At 52.3% G+C, this 18,050-nt stretch overlaps 5 protein-coding genes across 5 annotated transcripts; 2 read left to right on the top strand and 3 right to left on the bottom strand.

Moving 5' to 3' along the window:
* Positions 1-1,388: 1,388 nt before the first annotated feature.
* On the bottom strand, positions 1,389-3,722 carry B0T26DRAFT_674991 (uncharacterized protein; the record flags this gene model as incomplete). The annotated part of the gene is made up of 4 exons (XM_060439772.1): positions 1,389-2,660; positions 2,748-2,861; positions 2,934-3,579; positions 3,664-3,722. The coding sequence occupies 4 exons, from the start codon at positions 3,720-3,722 to the stop codon at positions 1,389-1,391; spliced, it is 2,091 nt and encodes a 696-aa protein (XP_060299342.1).
* Positions 3,723-5,756: 2,034 nt separating this feature from the next.
* Positions 5,757-7,402, bottom strand: B0T26DRAFT_674990 (uncharacterized protein; the record flags this gene model as incomplete). The annotated part of the gene is made up of 5 exons (XM_060439771.1): positions 5,757-6,201; positions 6,269-6,375; positions 6,535-7,031; positions 7,148-7,298; positions 7,352-7,402. The coding sequence occupies 5 exons, from the start codon at positions 7,400-7,402 to the stop codon at positions 5,757-5,759; spliced, it is 1,251 nt and encodes a 416-aa protein (XP_060299341.1).
* A 1,652-nt stretch (positions 7,403-9,054) lies between these two features.
* Positions 9,055-10,200, top strand: B0T26DRAFT_853047 (uncharacterized protein). The gene is made up of 2 exons (XM_060447661.1): positions 9,055-9,562; positions 9,625-10,200. The coding sequence occupies exons 1-2, from the start codon at positions 9,423-9,425 to the stop codon at positions 9,932-9,934; spliced, it is 450 nt and encodes a 149-aa protein (XP_060299340.1). The 5' UTR covers positions 9,055-9,422; the 3' UTR covers positions 9,935-10,200.
* A 2,886-nt stretch (positions 10,201-13,086) lies between these two features.
* B0T26DRAFT_623646 (uncharacterized protein) lies at positions 13,087-13,911 on the bottom strand (the record flags this gene model as incomplete). Its single annotated transcript, XM_060436123.1, has 1 exon — positions 13,087-13,911. A coding segment is annotated over one exon (825 nt), but the record flags the coding sequence as incomplete, so codon positions are not given.
* A 3,007-nt stretch (positions 13,912-16,918) lies between these two features.
* On the top strand, positions 16,919-17,560 carry B0T26DRAFT_608209 (WSC domain-containing protein; the record flags this gene model as incomplete). Its single annotated transcript, XM_060435854.1, has 1 exon — positions 16,919-17,560. A coding segment is annotated over one exon (642 nt), but the record flags the coding sequence as incomplete, so codon positions are not given.
* Between the last annotated feature and the right edge of the window lie 490 nt (positions 17,561-18,050).

The raw sequence follows: 18,050 nt of genomic DNA, 5'->3' as shown, positions 1-18,050 counted from the left end.
GGAGCTTGCCCGGCGGCCCGATATGGATGGCCGAGGTGGCGGAACAAGCCACTAATCACCTCCAGGAGCGCTACGTACAAGATCTCTTCCAGGGCAACGCGATCGCCGCCCCTACGCCATCTCGGCGTGTGCTGAGCTGATGGAATTGTTTGAGGGCGATTGGCCAAGGACGGACAGCAAACATAGCCGTTGAATAAATATTCATCCTCATCATCGTCGGCTAATTACTCATTCTCGTCAGCTATCAAAGTGTCTGCGGAGCGCTTCTGGACGACGACATCACGCATCAAAACCCACAACAGCTCACAGCCCCTGTTGCTGGAACCTCGCCCACACTTGAGGGACGTTGCGGCTACTTAGATCACTGGGGTACACGTTGTGGATCATAGCTGGTGGTGCCAGTCGATAAACACTGAGGTCAGCGGAGGACTACAACAATCCAGGGTCGGTAGAGTTTGGATCTTGGGATGTCTCTTGACTAGATTGGAATCGACAACTTGCGGCAGACAGATTGTCGTCGGTCACTGCCTGCCCGGCTTGTTGCCGCGCTTTTTCTTTTCCTTCTTATTTTTCCTTTCTCCCTTTCTTTTTTTCCTTTACTCTTTCTTTCGAGATCTGGATCGGCGTTTTCGGGCGTACACAGCAAGGTACCCATACATTTTACGGCGTCATGGGCAAGGCGAGAATTTTCTTTCCTGTTTTTTTTCCCGGAACTGGAATGGCGTTTGCGGGCGTTTACAGCAAGATACCCATTGCATTTCAAGGCGTCAGTTAATTCATGGCAAGGCGAGAAGTGGTTCACAGAAGGAAAAGGATCATTACTTCGCTATTACACAACATTGCAGAGGAGGGGTACGGCCCTCACTACCTTGATCATATTTTCTTTCCCCTTTGTATATTATTAGACAACAGATAGCAATCCCACACCATTCACAGCTTTCAATGCCCGGGTTGATCTCGCAGGGACACTGCCGTTTATTTCTTTTTTCGTACAATAATTTTCACCACCCAGTCTTGGTATCCTGCCTTGATACCCTCTGGGCTTCTCACAAGTAAGTAGACCCGGAATACGTCGGTTACGCCAATTTTCGGGAAAGATAAAAGGGGTCCCGTTATCTAGGAAGTATTAAATCCTTTTCCGATATCAATAATACGGGGCTCGTGAAGCCTTTACCGTCTTCAACGCCTTTGCCGCAACCAAGAAAGGCAAGGGAAGCCGGTAATAGGTCAGTAGCCACTTTCTTTCCGCGTCCAGTTTGTAATAATTAGCAAATCGTTTGGTTATTGTATAATTTCCAGTCCACATCAGACATTCTTCTTACATACCTTACTCATTACCAGCAACACTATTATACTATACTAATCAAATTCTAGGCCCAATCGACTAATCACTTGTCTACCGCCATTTCGTTCTTGGTACTCAACGCTGACCCGTCTCCGTCCCCTTTGCCGTCGTGTCTCGAGTCCACGTCCACGATTAATTTTCTTCCCTCCAACTTTCGCTGGCGAGGAGGAAGGAGTGCCGCAGGAGCTGCTGCCGTTGGTGTCACTGTTCTTGCTGCTGTTGGTGTTGCTGTTGCCGCTGTGAGTGGTAGTGGCGGGCCGCTATCGACCGATTTCTTCATATTGGCCGTGGATTGCGAACTTGAACCTTCGCCAGCCGCTGCCGTCGTCGGGCGTACGGCCGGCCTGCTGTATGTCGTCTTCTCCCTGGTGGCAGCGCTGGCGGCGCTGGCAGGGGCCTTGCCGCTGCTCGGGTCGATCTGGCGGCTGTCTTGTTGCCGTGATGCTACATTGCTGTGTGCTGGCGGCGCCGGAAGCAAATCGAGAGCCTGTGTTGCGGGCTGCTGGGTTGGTATTGCTTGCTGTGCTGCTCGTCCGCCGGCCCCGACGGTTGCTGTCTTTGCAGGTGGTCCGGCGGCCAGCGGCCATGCACTGGGCCCAAACATGGCCTTGGGGTCCCGAGCATATCTCTTCGCGAAATTGAATACTTTTGTGGCAGTTGGTCGGTTTTCGGGCCCGGTGGCCAGCATGTCTCCAACCATGGGTCCCAGACAGCCGCTCTTGGCGAGGTGGTTGACCCGCCGCCACCAGCAGGTGCTCTTGTTATCCTTGTCGATATATCTGGTGAAGTCTACTTCCAGCCCCACGGTGTGACAATGAGACTTGAACCTTTCCAACGACATCTCCCAGGGCTTCTCGCTGGACAATGGGATATGACCTCGGGCTTGAGCGACGAGAAGACCAGCCCGCCATATATCCGACTTCGGATCCGACTTTCTTCTGGCAATCTCATCCGGCGTCAAGAGGAAGTCGTATTTCATAGTCGATGGGTCAATATTCTTTTGGACCGAACTGCTGCCAGCCGTCGCGCCGGTTTCGCGTGGAACAAGAAAACAATAGCCTCCCGGGCCAAGGAAGAAGGTTAGCCTTGTCTCGCGGCCAGGGGTGATATTCCAGAAGACATTTGCGGCTTGTATGTTGCGGTGGGCCATGTTCTGGGTCGACAGATACTCCAGCGCACTGGAGACATCGCGGACCAAGTCGCCATGCCAGGGTTCGATGCCGTTCTTGAAGTTGGAGGACATCAAGTCCTCAACAGTGCCGGGACAAGCACGAAAAGCAAACGCGTTTAATGGCAGCCGCTCAAGGATATTAGTCTACGATCGACACTGGTCAGTAACGCGCGTGGCTTTGTTTCACATGATTAGATAATTGCGGAAGGGGCTGGTAGTGTTATCACCCACATGCTTCATACGCTTCGCATGCTCGTCGTCACAAATCAGCTGATCCAGCTCGCCTTTAGAGAAGCCAGGTCCTCCCGTCCTTAGCTCCAGGACAACAACGGCTCGCCCCGAGAGCTGGTGGACGTAATTCAGGACCTGGCCGTACCTGCTCCTACAATATGGCGGGTATTTGTGAAACCCACTCACCATGGACTCCGCGTCTGGCCTCGGGCTGACTATTCCCTCGGGGTCCAGGAGTTTTGAGAGCCCCATCAGCTGTATGCGGGCTGAGACGGGATCTTTCTGGTGCTTGGGTCCCCACGTAAATGTGAACGAAGCTCCGCTATTATTGTCCCCGATACAGATGACATGCTCCTCAGAAACTCTAGGCCTCTCGCGCATATTGCTGGCTAGTGTGGGACGGGGGATGAGATGATGGCTTCGTTCTCCGAACCCGTGTTCCATCGACTCACCGTTATTAGTTTCGTGCACGTAATAGTCGACCTCGCCGGGTTTCCCAGTTTCGTTGACTAGCATGAGCTCTCCTGTCGGTCGTGTCAACATGAAAGACAACTGGCGTCTGTGGTACTTCCCACTACCCGCGGGGGTGGTGTTCTGAAATTCCGAACCGCCGGAACTTTTCTCCGTCACGGTGTTGACTGGGCTCGAGAGAAGCACATGGTTTTCTGAAGTTGCTCCAAAGGTCAAAAAAGCCCCTGGTCTTCCCGGAATCATGGTCACGGGACCATTCACGCTGATGATGTATTGTAATTTGGATAGTATGGCCGGATTGGTTCTGTTTTGGTCGGAGAAAGCCTTATCTGCAGTCTCGTAGGCGATAACCATCCGGTTTCTAGCTTTGTAGTTCAATATGCAAATATTTCTCGCCTCTGCATTTCGTGGAGTGAGGTAAAAGACAGTATATTCTGGCACAGACATAGGGACCCAGGTCGGTGGAGGGGTATCAGCCGCCCATGATGTGCTGGCACCGGACATGTTGACGTCGTTGAGGCAGAGGAGTAGATATTTTGCTGCTGAACTGGGATCCGGAGTCAAAACGACCTAGAAAAACGCTCTAGCGAAGTCGGGAACTGAGAAGAATGGTGGCTCAAAAAATCAGAAGGGACAAACCCAAGTGCAGCTATACAGTTTAACTAAAAAAAAAATAGGAATGAGAGCAATAAGATTTTCATTCCATGCAGTAAAACCTAGGTGCCTATGCACACCAGGCCTCGTCCGAGTTGACCCACGAAGGTTAAAGATGGTCGGACCTGAAGACACGGTCTGCCTAGCACCTCGGTTCCGAGACACGTTAAGAGGGGATGCAAAGATGTTAGGGCCTTATGTGAAACGGTTGTGTGTCTGAAAGGCGGGTCTTATCCGGCCCGGAATTGTGGCTATGGTGCAGCTTGAAAATAAGAACTACTCAAACATGGAGAACAGGGACTAAGAGTCGCCCATTTTAACTACAAAACGAAAAACAAAAACAAAAAGAAAACCGGGGAACCACGGCCTCTCGTCGCCCGGGATAAAACACGCTAGTTTCAAGGAGGTCTCGTTCTCTACGGCTGGCCACCACAATTCCTCTGCCAAGGCTTCGATTTTAGCTGAACAGTTGGTAGCCTAACTCAGTTGTTGGTCAGATGGAATCTGAGATAATGGTATGTGGTTCTGGTGGGCTGGGTGCCTAGGGTCAGCAAGCATAAGATTTTAGGCAGTGTCTGGCCGGTTTTAGACATGTGGGGAATTAGTTGTTGGCTAAATGATGAGACATTGACGGGCGCGGCTGCTCAGATGCGGGAAAACGTCAGCTGACAAGAGACTCTTGTCGGGTACATGCATCTAATCAAGTCATTGGTGTCAAAATGAACAGCCACCTAATTGCAGCAGCGGACGGCCGACAAATAATCACGGCCATGGCGTGTTGGTTTCAAGCCAATCACTCGTCCCAACCCCCGGCCGTGATCAGTAATTGACAACAACCAACCACCTCACAAGAAACAGCCATTGCATGACCGCAAAACCGACAACGAGGCTTCCATTTCCTCCTTCAGAGCTGAGCAGTTGCCGCCTTGAGCTGAGCTAGGCTGGGCCAGGCTGAGCGAGAGGCCACTTTCGGGGTCACCCCGGTTATACTTGCCTTGGTTTAAAGTAGCATTCCGAGCCTAGTTCAAGAAGTTCTTACAGGAATTTCACAAGTTGATATTACCACAAGTCGTCGGTAGATGAATGGCTCGAATCGAGGCTCGTCTTTAACGACGAGCAACTACATCACTCTCATCAGACACAACAAGGGTGATATGTGCGTGGCTTTTGCGGAGCAGGTGGGAAAGGGTGAGGGCTTATCCATCCTCCGTTTCGCGACGGAGCCGCCAATTGGCTCGTCAGGCTTCGCTACTAGTCTACGTACATATACCGGAGCGGAGTTATAGCTCTCTACAAATGCTGCTAGATTCTCAGCGAAGTCCGCGAACCAGCTCAGCACATCATCCCGCTTCGCTTCTTTCGGCCAACCCCTCCAGCCCAAAGAGCGGATCGGCACCTTCCAAACAGTCGTCAAGAACGTCTTTGATGCGGTGTCTAGGTTCGGCACAGAGCTAAAATACGTCTTGTGGAAGTCTTGGAGGTCGACATACATTGTGTTCACATTATTATCGGATCTTTGTTAGCTTGCTGTTGGAGACTCTGGTTTCGGTTTTGCCTAGGGGGCCCGTTGGATCTCGATTTGTTGGTGATAGGTGATAGGAATGCCAAGCCAACAATGACGTATAGGGTGAGTGGTGGCCGACCCCCATGTCGTGGCGCAGTAGTGTGGCTTGTCTCAATATCAGCCACTGGGCGGGCCAATCGCAAGTCGAACATGATACTCGACGGGAGCGAGCTGCTCGGCTTGTTGGCGTCGTACATTTGGGTTTCGAGCAGTCCCTTGCAGCACGCGTTCAGCCTCTTCTTCATTTGTCTCATCCGAATGTTGGTCCTCTGTACCGACCACGTCTCAGCCGAGGATGTGACGAAGGCGTCCAAGTCGTCTTAGTCAACAAACCAGTAGCACACGAGCGGCAACAATTCGAGCGAGGTCAAGGTGACTTGGAAGAACCGTGCTGTCCTCTGCCGGTAGAAGGGGTCGACCGAAAACAGCTCCCTCTCGAAAACTTCGTACAAGTCCGTCGGAAACGTGTCAAGCCTTCTGCGCAGGTCGACCACGCTGTCGGCGTTGGTGACGCCCTGGAGCAGAGAGTTGACGATCAGTCGAACCCACAAGAAAACGCCATTGGCGCGGTTGGAAATCTCTTGGATGAGGTCGATACATGACTCATCGTCTTCCTTCAGCTCCTGGAAGTTCCTGTCCTTTTCGAGAGTATCTCGGACAAACAGCTTTATATCGTCCCGGGTTAAATCCTGCACCCACAGCTGCTGGAGGACATTCCCGCCGAATGCCTTCTCAAACTCGTTCCACGGCCGGCTGGACGCAGATCTTGGCATGTTGTGAGGAACCAAGCAGACTCACGAGTTGAATGATGTCGTCTGGCTTTCCTTCATACCCGTCGAGACCGTCAATAAAGAAGCAAAGCTTGATTGTCGGTTGCGTCTTTGTGTGGTCGAAGATGTTCTGGATGGCCTGGACGAGTTCCGCGACTTCTAAGCCAACCTTTGTCGACTCGTCCGTCAGTACAGCTCCGCTAGCGGTGTACCCTTGCCACTAGTCGGGATATGCGACCGAGATGAGATTGGGACACTGTCGAAGGATCTCGTACAGGAGCTGCCGTAGCAGGCCAGCCTATGACTTTTGCAGATTGCTTCGCCCTACATTCCAGAAGAAGAAACTCGCAAAGACCAACTGAAGCTGTTCGCCTTTCTGACATGTCGCCGGCACCCAGTGCATAAGCCGTTCCCAGACTGCAGGAAGCTCGCAGAGGCATTTCATCAGGGTTGACTTCCCGGAGCCAAGCTTCCCCGAAACCCAGTACACAGCGCCGGGGGACTCGAGACATTCGAAAAACGAGCCAGATCCAGGCGAGGCACTAAATGAAGCTGGCTCGTGAATCCAGGTGAATATTCCCTCGTGTGCCTTGGTGACTGTGATGTATCTGTAGTCCATTGTATCAAAGCACAGGCAGCTCAAGATGGCCTGTTCGGCTGAGAATCTGGCACCCTTTTCAGAGCCAATGGCCAGCTGTGCCATGATGGCGTCAATGTCAACCTTGGTGCCTTGCTGCGATAGCTGCCGCAAGAGATCGCCGAGGTGGATCCTAAGGTCCCGAATTTCGTCGGATCTTTGGCATCCAGTCGAGTCGCTGCTGCAGTCTGTCGATGGCATCCTTCCTTTTATTGCCCTTGAGGGCCTGACGGAAGCTCTGCCATGCTTTGTGCCGACCATGGGTCTTGATGCCCTGCAGCTCTGCAACTAGTTCATCAACTACCTCTTGACATGGCCGGCTCGAAGCTCGGAGGATTTTGGTCATTTTGAGGTGGGGTGGACTTGTCTGGGGCTGGCGGGATCGCGAACTTGGCAGCTCGTCGCTTGACATTTTGGGCCAGCAGCTCAGACTCGAATTTTCGCCACTTGTCCCACTAGATGATTTGTACAGGCCGTGTGCCGATGAGACGAGCTCGCGGGAAAATACAATAAATGAGAAGATGTTGCTCGCGAGACTGATGGCTGTTATGGCGTCCATGGTTATTGCTGCCGCTGCGCTACTATCAGACGCTCTATCCTCATTTCATCTGGAGATCCGAATGCCTACTCCCCAGGTTGGGACGAGCCACGTCAAGGATCGTGCGGGGTTTTTTTCTTTAGGAAGTGTGTGGCAGTCGAGTTTGGTTAACCGCCCGCAGTAACCTGATCCGCCATCATACATGTAAGAGATGCGCCGCAACGATGTCCATGCAAGCTGGGGCCCGATGGCTGGATCGTTTGGAAGACGGACTCTAAATATATATATCACGACAAAACCCCCTGCATATTGAGTTAGACGAGCATAGTCCCTACCATCCCAGCGAAAGATCCAGGGTTGAGTACCCGTAGGCAGTTCACCATTTCGCCAACTCACCAAAGTCAATAATAGCCCTAAGGGTTCTATTCGTAGTAAGGTCGCGTTGTGCTTAAATGTAGGTGGGCAATGGCATTATTTACCGTAATCAGGTCATTACCATATAAAGACAATTTATTGGGATTTGGAATGAAGATAGCTAGGGTGGTATTATTCTGATATCGAAGTTGTTTCACGCGTTCAGCAAATGGCTTCTGTGAGAGGAAATGGCACCTGATTCTTGTGGCTGGCCTGGCCGGTGTGCCCTGCAGGCAGGCAGGTAAGACAGAGTGACTGGGTCTGACAGAACTCCCCGCTGCTACTTCTACTTGAATAGGTATTCTCTGCCCGCTCTATGGAGCCCTTCAACAACGTCGTATCTTCACCTTCCAAAGTTATGAGCTCCAGTAGTCAACTACGCCGAGTTACAAAAGTCACTATTTAGTCAAGTACAGCAACCTACCAATAGCCTCGAATCGAGCACACTAAAAAGATAGAGGCATTCATGTTATTAATCAGAGTTATGAGACTTAATTTGTCGGAATAGAACTACCGGAGGGTCAGCTAGGTAGCCAATTTCCACAAAGTTTTGCACTAGTCTAGTCCCTAGTCGCAACGGTTTCCACCTTCATATATGAATAATTACTTCGGGATAGCGCGATAACTATCGGATCCGGATTGAGGCAGCAGAAACAAAAACTCCATTTAAAGCATATAAAGTAATAATCGCTCGCATCTACTAGAGGTGCGAGTCTCGTAACCCCGCGACGCAAGAGACTGAGCTCGGACTCCTTACCATCCAACCCACGATTATAATTAGGTATCTTAACTACCTACTGATCGGGGGAGATGCCAGGGAACTGTAACTAGGTGCCTCATACTGCCACTGCACATATTCTTCGCGGTCGTGCACACGATTACACAACCACAAAGCCTACAGAGCTGTCGTCCCTTCTCGCGCTTACGGTACCATCCACTTTGCTGACCCAGGCTCACTCGAACCAGCTCTGGCCTAAGTCAGCTCCGGATAATTAACGTTGCCTGGAAGCAACTTCGTATAGCCATACCTCGTCACCTCACGTGTTTTGCTGACTGCACTAAACCTATATGCTTTTTTCGATTACTTAACGAGATCGTTGACCGTGGTCTATACGCATGCGGCAAGATTACTACAAGCAGATACGTCGTGGCGAGACCCTCTCCAAGTGCAACATCGTATTCACCCTCGTCTCAGCGCCAAGAGATGCACTGGTCTAGCGGCTGCTTGTCGTCGCGGCTCCGGGTTCCGGCAGCCGAGAGTTCCTTGAAAATTCTTCATATTAAAAAGCCATCTGACGTCAAGTTGCCAAGAATCTCAGTTGTCTTGTCAGCGCGCTGCGTGACCATGGGCACAATTGGGATCTTACGAGCTCGCTCTAGACGCGAAGAGCGACGGCTGGATACGAAGGGCACGAGACGGGCCGTATTGGCTGCAAATTGGATGCATCGACAACGTGGCGCAGAATCTTGAGACTTTGATATATAAAGCGGCAATTGTCTCTGGTTGTCGAAAGTATCCGAACTTCCTCACCACGGCATCATTTGATCATCATCACAGCTCATCAAATCCTTCCACATTCTCGCTTACACACGCTCACCTGCCTCAGACTCTTCCAACACCTTCAACATGAAGTCATTTACCATCCTCGCCGCCGCCCTTCTAGGCTCTACCGTGTCTGCCGCCCCCGTCGAGCCGCGTGTTGTCGCGCAGGAATTCGACGTGACCGGTTTTAGCGCTGGCTGCGTCCCGCACGGCACCCAGTGCTCGTACGTCTAACCCAACCCCCTTCCACTCCCACTCAGAAGACTAACCAGGCTACCCCCTACAGAATCAGCTTCCAGGTCGCGAGCAACGAGACGCCGTTCCCGACGACGTGCACCTTCACGGGCGCGCCGCTGGGCGTCGGCTCGCTGCCCGACGTCGGCTTCACCGCGTGCGCGGACCCGTCCGTCGCTTGGTCATTCCGCGCCGTGCCCGTCGGGTCTGGCGCCGCCCCCTTCTACGAGCTCGCCCTCGCCACTGCCGAGCAGAGCCTTGCGGCTGCCAAGTTCTTCCCCGCGTCCGACTTCCCGATCGTTAATGACGGCTCGTCGTTCCACCAGACCTATACGGGTGCTGGTAGTTTTGTTATTGCTTAGTTGGCTGGATGCTTGCAGGTCCATTGAGCCCGGCTGTTAGGTTATTGAGCTGACGGCGGTTTAACGAGAAGAGATGGGCTACGAGTGATAAGAAACATAAAGAATAGGGTACCTAGCCAAACAAGGAATGCGATATTTTGTTTGCTTTCGTTTGAGTTTGTTCGTGATGATCTAGACTATTACACGCCTTTAACAAAAAAAGTGAACTTAATGTGCAATTTAACAAACAAGAAGGCGGGAATAGCCTAGAGGCCTTCACTTTTTCAACTCACTCTCCTCATCTATCAGCCCTCAGCACACCTGCTCATACGCACCCTGCACCCTTCCATGCACGAGATGACCAGCCCCGTATTCTGCCGCTCCGACTCAAGCGGCTTACCACGGTCCTCATGACGCTAGGTGCCCCTCTTTGCTAATTTTAGCCCTGGCAAACCACCATCTCTACATAAGCACCTAGGTCGAATTACGTTTAAATGGAAAGCAACTGTTCGTCGCTACCGTGCGGCCCCTAGTACTGTATCCGTAGGGCTGAATGATTTTAGGTACGATTGGCTGAGAAGAATCGAGGCGCCTGCATGGCGTTACGGCGCTCCAACCTGGTGGGCGCCATCACCAAGGCATAGCAGTTAGTCAGCAATCCAAGCCTTTCCCTCACCGCCCATTTCTACCGCATCTGTTTCCAGTCAGCAAACTTCCACTCCAGCGTTTCTACATATATACAGTAATCCTACAATACTTGAAAGTAAACTTAAGCAACCAACAACACGAGGCAATCAGAGACAGTAAGGGGTTGAGGCTCCCTCCAAAGCTTCCAGAATTACAGCCCAGGGTGGCTCGTACGGTTCTGCCCCATCGCTGAAATCAACCTCCCTACGTGCACATTCTATACCGTAATAGTGGCTGGGCAAACAAAACGCATTGATAGATACCAGGTGCCGAGCTTGAATATAGAAGGGCCTGCGTTTTCCATATTTAACTCCCTAGCCCTTAGTGTTGACCTGTAGGCTTACGGCCATCGTGTAATCCGCCATAGCCTCCCAACATTCAGGCTTCCTCATCACCTACGCCTAAGCTTCAGATCCTATATATCACTACAATTATGTGGCCAGGTCGCGAGCTATACATATCTGCTCATTTCGTCATAGACAGGGCGACCCACTTATGCAATCGCCCCCCTTTGCAATCGCCCACCACCATCACCGCCCACCACAAGAATCGTCAAAATACTCAATTGTAGGCCAAATTCTATAGAAAAAAGTACATTCTAGTCCTCGTCAATCGCTCTATATTGCTCAAGCCCACGGGCGATAATTTCTTCAGCTTCCTGGACCAAGTGTGCAGGCCTGGACTTGGTCTTCTTGGATCTCTTCTTGGGAGGCTTTTGACTAGCTTTTTGAGCCTCGTCAATTTCGTCAATAGTAGCAAATCTGTCGTTGGCGTCTATTTTGACCCTTTTACGTGAATAGGGTTTTTTGGATTCCAACTCGTTGGCTAAGAAGTCGTTTTTTGCCTTCAAAGCAGCGATTTCTGTATTCTTCTGATCAAGTGCCCTCCCTACCTTCGTCAACATAGTCCTGACGACCCTACCTCGGGGACTAGTGGCCGTCTTGGCTAAGCCCTGTTGCCTGCGGACGTCGTGACTACCTTGAGGTGTATTGAAGAGGTCGTTCCGGGTTGCCCGGGTCTTCCGGGGTGGTGTGGATGGGGGGACTGGTTTTGCAGCTTCGTCCCGGACCGCCTCGGGGTCGTCAAGTATACGAGCGGGTTGGAAAGGCCAGATTCCAGTCTTCCGGAAGCCGGATATGATATTCCGGGCTGACATACCCTGCGCTGAGGCGTCCCGGTAGCAAAAAAGGAAGCGTTGCTTGTTGATAGGTGCTGAGGCTGTGAAGGAAGCCAATTCGAGGGTTCTTTGGCGAAAATAGGACTTCAAAGCCGAAAAGACAGACCGGTCGAGTGGCTGGGTCTTGTGAGAAGTGTGTGAAGGCAAGTATAGTAGGTGTACGCGGTTTCTTTTAGCTAGAAGCATGAAGTCTTCGTCGATATGAGTAGCGTGTTCGTCGAGGATTAATAGGCGCCAATCGTCCTTCCTTTGGGGCTTTGTTTGAGGAAGATATACTTCCTTGAGCCACATAAGAGCTATTTTGCTATTGCTCCAGCCTATAGGCGTACAGTCGTACTTCCAGGTCTTGAGGACTGGTAGTTCCTTGAAGTTATCCGGGAAGTGTTGGCCTTGTAGATTTTCACCCGTAAAGATCACTACGGGCGTCAATCGCTTGCCCTCAGCGGTACCACACTCGATAACACTGACCCAGGTCGTTGGATCAGGGCCAGTCAGGACTGCCCGAGATGTGAGGGCATCGCCAATCACCTTCCCAACCGTAGTTTCCGTCTCTTGCATGCCATGTTCGTCTATATTGGCGATATTCGCAGGTACCAGCTTCTTGTCCTTAATTACAGCTTCCAAACGATCAAAAAAATGCTGGAATCTCTCACGGGTAGATCCTTTGACTCGAGACCGTTCTAATAAGGTACCTAACTTGGCCTTTACCCTGGGGTTGCGGGTAAAAAACCGATCTACCCAGCGCTCACCAACTCGCCCAGGGAGCCCGGCTTCGTTCAGGATCGCTTGTGCGAATCGTCTTAGCCGTGCACGACTTGGGGCACGCCCTGCAGCTTCCTCCTCAAGAGCCCACTCGGCGACGAAGGCTTCCTGGTCGTCAGTTAACTTCTGGGTGTTTTTTGGGCTTGTCGTGGATCCTGTTGTCCACGGCGTCGTCTGCTGAGGGTGGATTCAGGGATCCTATATAGGCGCGCTACTTCCTTCTGCTGAGCGCCCTGATCAACAGCCTCAATAGCCTCGGCTATTAGCCGCTCTCGTACGCGTCGAACCATCGTATTTTGAGCCTATTCCGACCAGTATTGAGGAAGTTGTTGGTGGTGGAAGGTAGAGAGTAGGAAGTTGGCGGTGTGGGGGAAAAATTGCAAAGTGGGGCGATTGCAAAGGTGGGTCACCCTGTCTATATGGCCGTTCCTTGACGATAGCGTCAAATTCCTGACTGTTGTTAGTCTGCCCAACATATATATAATAGTCAACTTACCTTCAATAAGGAGAAAAACCTGATAATCGCGCCTCGACCGCCTTCATTCTCCCTGCCTGCTCGGATCCGATTTTCCAGAAGCTCCTTGGCGATGTAGACGTACTTTAAAGCACTTTGTTCCATATCTTCGTTCGTAATTTCTGGGTTTTCCATCTGAGCGATGACCACTTTAAGCCATCGATCGACGCCAGACCACTGAAGGATATGGCCACCTAGCGCGAACGTCTGTTCCCCTTGTACCCGAAAGACAAAGTGGATAGTGCCAGACGGGAAAAATACTGTTTGTCCTGGTGAAAGGACAACGTATCTCCAATTTCCTCCAGTAAAGTTGTGTGGATCAGACATCCATGTCTCTTCTTCCTGCTGACTTGGTTGGGACATCCACCCGAAACCAATACGTCCCTCTTGAGTCGTAATCCAGGTCGAGAAACCGTGGCTGTCCATATGTGGCGCCGTATTATACCCCCCTTCAGACAGGAGCGCCCAGTCAATAATATTACGCCACATGTTCCAATCTTGCGCAGGCGCTGCTATCCGTTCAACACTGTTGCCTATCAGAGCTACATCGCGTATCCGGAGGAGGAGTTGGCAATTCTCCCCTTCTAGGAAAGATGGTAGGGCTGAAGGTATCGGGCTTTGAAGGTCGAGTAGATTCCAGGGATTGTTTGTCGACTGCTGTATGAGAAACCGGTCTTGGACATCTAGAAGGGTTTTTCTTTCACAAGATTCCTCTTGTAGAGCCCGAGAGGGTATCTGAACAGATACGGTTCGATTAAGCCCGAGATCTCTTATGCGGCTAAAGAACTGTGAGATTAGGCGGTCTACCCCCCTCCACTGAAACAGCTGTTGACTTTGTGTGAAGAGAGGTACGTCCACTTGCCTAAGCTCTACCTATTGAGATGCCTCCTCCCCGCTAAGAAAGTATGCTTCCCCACGCATTGGTGGCTTGCACTTTTGCACAATTTGACTAAACCGTTTGTTCTCCTACCCCAAGAGTCGAGTCTGTTTTCTGCGGATTGGGATTCCTTCAGCACCCGTTGGCGGTAGGCTTCGTCGCGAATTGTGTCGTGTTTCAGGCGGCATTCTTGCTTCGAGTCGGTAGGTCGAGAGCTACATGTGACGGCGCCAGCCTGCAGCACTCACTACCACTGCGCTAGAACCCCCAAAAGGATGCCAGAATTGCAAGTTGACAACTTGCAGCCTGTAGTAAGCTATATAGTACTGCTACGGCCATTGCGCGCCGTGACACTACAGGTCGGCGCCAGGTCGTCAAGCCGAGGCTTTTTTAGGGGGTTGTGGTTACTAATCTCCGGAAGCGAAGTGCGGCGCCGCCGGAGAGGGGACCCTTTATTATAACCGACCATTTGGAATCCCTTACTCACATCCAGTAGCCATTTAAAGGAGTCTAGGTGGGTTGCTGCTTCCGTGAACTTTTTAAGATGGCTATGACACATGTCCTGAAAGCGAACGTTAGGTGAGGCGAATATGAGTAGCCGCTTAGTCGTATAGAAATCTGACTTGTCTAGCGTATCGAGGAGTAGTGGTGGTATCTGGGGCGGATAGCATCGCTCCTGGGGTAACGTTTGGCGAATCGTTGGCCTGGAGTTTCTTTGCGGTGCTTCGTGGTAGTCTGGTTTTTCCTTTCGCGGGCGGAGCCGTGTAGCTACTATGGTGTTTGTGTCGGTTATATCAGTCAATTCGGGTGTAGAACCCCTGGACGGAATTTCTGCAAGAGTAGAGTCTAGTGGGGAGCTTAAGGGTATTGATAATCGGGGTTGGCTAGGAGAGCTGAGGGTGAGATGGTTGAGTGGTTCCGTAGTGCTAGAACCTCCACCATCCTCATTGGTGGATAGCCTGCTAGCTTCCTCCTCTGCCGAGGTCGTATTGAGAATTCTTCCAATAATAGTATCCGAATTTAGAAGATCCATTCCCGCTAAAGATTGAGACGGGGACTGGACCATAAGCCCGAATTGATCGAAGGTGAAGCCAGTAGGAAGATCTTCGCTTATAAGGTCTACGAACGGGAGCTGAACCCTATCAGGATCGCCTTTTTTCGCAAATAAAGCTTCACCTCTCCAGGCTGCCAGGTTCTGCAAGTCGATTGGCTCGATAGGGTTTACCCCTGCCTGAATACTCCGGCGCCCCGGGATCTGAAACCGTCGGAGTTGTCACGGCCGGCTTGGAATGAGGGCGGAACTCCTCTATTGGGCGCTATAGACGAAGATTCTAAACTAAAGGGAAAAGGGAAAAGAAGCTCAAAAGCCTCCCCTCGCGAGATTCTTCCAGGGCGTCTCAAGGTGGGGCTCTGGCTGGTCGGGTGGATCCACCCAACTGGCGTCTGATTAGTCAGAGCGTCTGGGAGGCCTGGAGGACCAGGCCCTCACAGGAATGCAGACTAGGCATCAGACCTCGGTGAAGGCGAAAGTGGCGGAAGGAAGAATGGCTAGGGTAATTCGGAGGAGGAGAGAGGCTCCACTGAGAGGCAACTTCAGCAAGGGACAGTGTGCAAAAACGTAAAGGAGGCAGCCTTCATGCACGTTGCATGCTTACTAGGTTATTCATCGTCACCCTTACCTGCCGGTGCCATGAAGGATGAATAAGGTGATCACCTGCCTAGGCAAGGCAACGTATATTAGTGGAATCTTCTAGCTGGTTCTATGATCGGTGTCAAAGTGTGAGACCACCCTATCTGTTCCTTCGGCCTCATACACATCCAGGTAAAAACGACTACGACTCCGCTAGTGCGGACTATCTTCTTCCCTTAAACTCCTAAGCTATAGACCGATGACCTATTCCCTGCGCTCACACTATAATGGCAACGCAGGAAATTGTCATTTGCTCTGGAAGTGTCGAGTAAAGAGGCTGTATTCTAGATTCAACTATTGTACGACGGCATAGATCTTCATCGGAGCTCTATTAGCTTATTTAAACTAGTTATTTCAACATCCTTAAAACACGAATATAGTCCTATAAACAATGGTAATGCCTCTTTATAAACATCCACTATACCGATACTAGAGCCTTTGAAAGGTTTTCAGCGAACAGTCTCTGCAATGGTGGTCCGATCGTGTGTACCCAGATCTAGGTCTACAGGAAAACAAGAAGTCTTTTTTTTTATTTTGGTAAATGGCAACTTTAGCCGGGGTGGCCATAAACGCGGCACAGGGGCTGTGCAGTACACACACCTCGCTCACCACAACTCAGGGTAAAGCAGCGGCGGCTCAGGGCCATGCCTGCCTATGGTAATTACTGAGGGCAACATTCGGGAGGCGCATAGTGCTGTTGTTAGTCGGTAATCTAATGCAGGTCTAGCAACGCCCGCGGCCATTGGCGGCCTCCACAGCCTCGCATGTTGACGTTGACATCCCCCCCTTTTTGCCGCCGTCCCACAAGACAGCCGCGTACCCGAGCCGAGACTGCCGGCTTGAAGGCACTTCGGGATGTCAGAAACTTTGGCGTAGCGTGGGACACATGCATGCAAGCCAAAGACGACATGTGCAGGCCAACTACCACGTGCTTGCACATATAGCAGCCCCGGCACGTTCATTTACAAAATTTCTTTCTCCCCCCTGCTTGACGCCGTTTCTTTGATACTTCATGTCGCTATCTCTGTCCGCCTCCATTATTGCCGCAGCGTCAAAATAAACATCAATCCACCCCAGCAATGGCTCCCCTCGTCCGCTCGGCCGTCTGGATGGCCACTCTCCTCGCATCTGCTAGCACCGTGGTTGCCCTCACTAGCGGCGAATACTCCCCAGCCGAGTACGACTACCCCCCAGAAAACTCCCACGCGTGCCCGCCCGACCACGACCGGTATCGCCCAGGGGGTGGCGGCGGCGGTGGCGAGCAGCCGCAGCAGCGCCACCAGTATTACACGGCGCGCTACGCGGGCTGCTTCAGCGACACGCGCGACATGCGCTCTCTGACAGGCAAGGTGACGTACGACGACTCGCTGACGGTGGCGCGGTGCGCGGCCGAGTGCGCGGGCTACGCGCTGTTCGGGCTCGAGTACGGGACGCAGTGCTACTGCGGGACGGGGCTGGTGCAGGGCGCGCAGCGGCGGCCGGAGCACGAGTGCGCACAGCGGTGCGGCGGCGACTACGGCGCCGTGTGCGGCGACGCTGACCGCCTGAGCGTGTACCACCTGTCGTCCGGCTCGTCGTCATCGCCATCGCCATCGCCATCGCCATCGCCATCGCCGCCGTCGCACCCGGAAGCCTACGTCAACGGCAACCGCGACCGCGTCGCCGGGTACCGGTTCAAGGGGTGCTGGACCGACAGCACAACAGTGCGATCGCTGGGCGGCAACTACGGGCCCGTGCTGCGCGATGATGCGATGACGGCGGAGCTGTGCGCCGAGTTTTGCCGCGGCTACCGCTACATGGGCCTCGAGTTCGGCAGCCAGTGCTTCTGTGGAAATCACCTGTCTGCCGGCCACGCCGTGCCCCGCGCCGAGTGCGCCGAGCTGTGCTACGGCGACAAGCGCCAGTGGTGCGGCGGCCCGGACCGGTTGAGTTTGTATGAGTGTGGCGAGGCGCGGCACCCTGCGCATCGCGGCAGTGGGTATTGAGCGCGCGCAGGCCTGGGGATGTTGTAAAGGATCCGAGCGTGCACGGAATTAAATAGTCGAGAAGATGCGGTATTTGCCTGTAATAGTGATTTCCTAACCCATAATATCTAATTAATCCACCGGGCACACAGCGCGCTCCCACCGGGGTTTCTAGAGACTTGCGTGTTTCTGTGATCCTTTAGCCGCTTGAGCTTTGTTCGCATATTGCTCTCGCACGCATGTGTCGAAACACGTGGATCTGTCCACCCTCTCCGCCGCCCCAGTGCGCCTGGTGGGCTCGATCATGGGTATGGCTTCTCCCCACGTCTTTCGTTCTGATGTCTAACACGTCATCGACTAGAAGAATGAACGCCACGTACGTCTTGGAAGGCGGCACGCTGCCGAATAGAATTCCCGCTTTTCGGGTTTCCACGTGTTGAAGCGGTGAAAAGGCACCACAACAAAA

The sequence above is a fragment of the Lasiosphaeria miniovina genome (assembly GCF_030549165.1).
Source record: "Lasiosphaeria miniovina strain SMH2392-1A chromosome Unknown B0T26scaffold_3, whole genome shotgun sequence".
In the NCBI taxonomy this organism is placed as follows: Eukaryota; Fungi; Ascomycota; class Sordariomycetes; order Sordariales; family Lasiosphaeriaceae; genus Lasiosphaeria; species Lasiosphaeria miniovina.
Note: the sequence above shows the minus strand (reverse complement) of the source record. Positions and strands in the feature narration are given on the sequence as shown.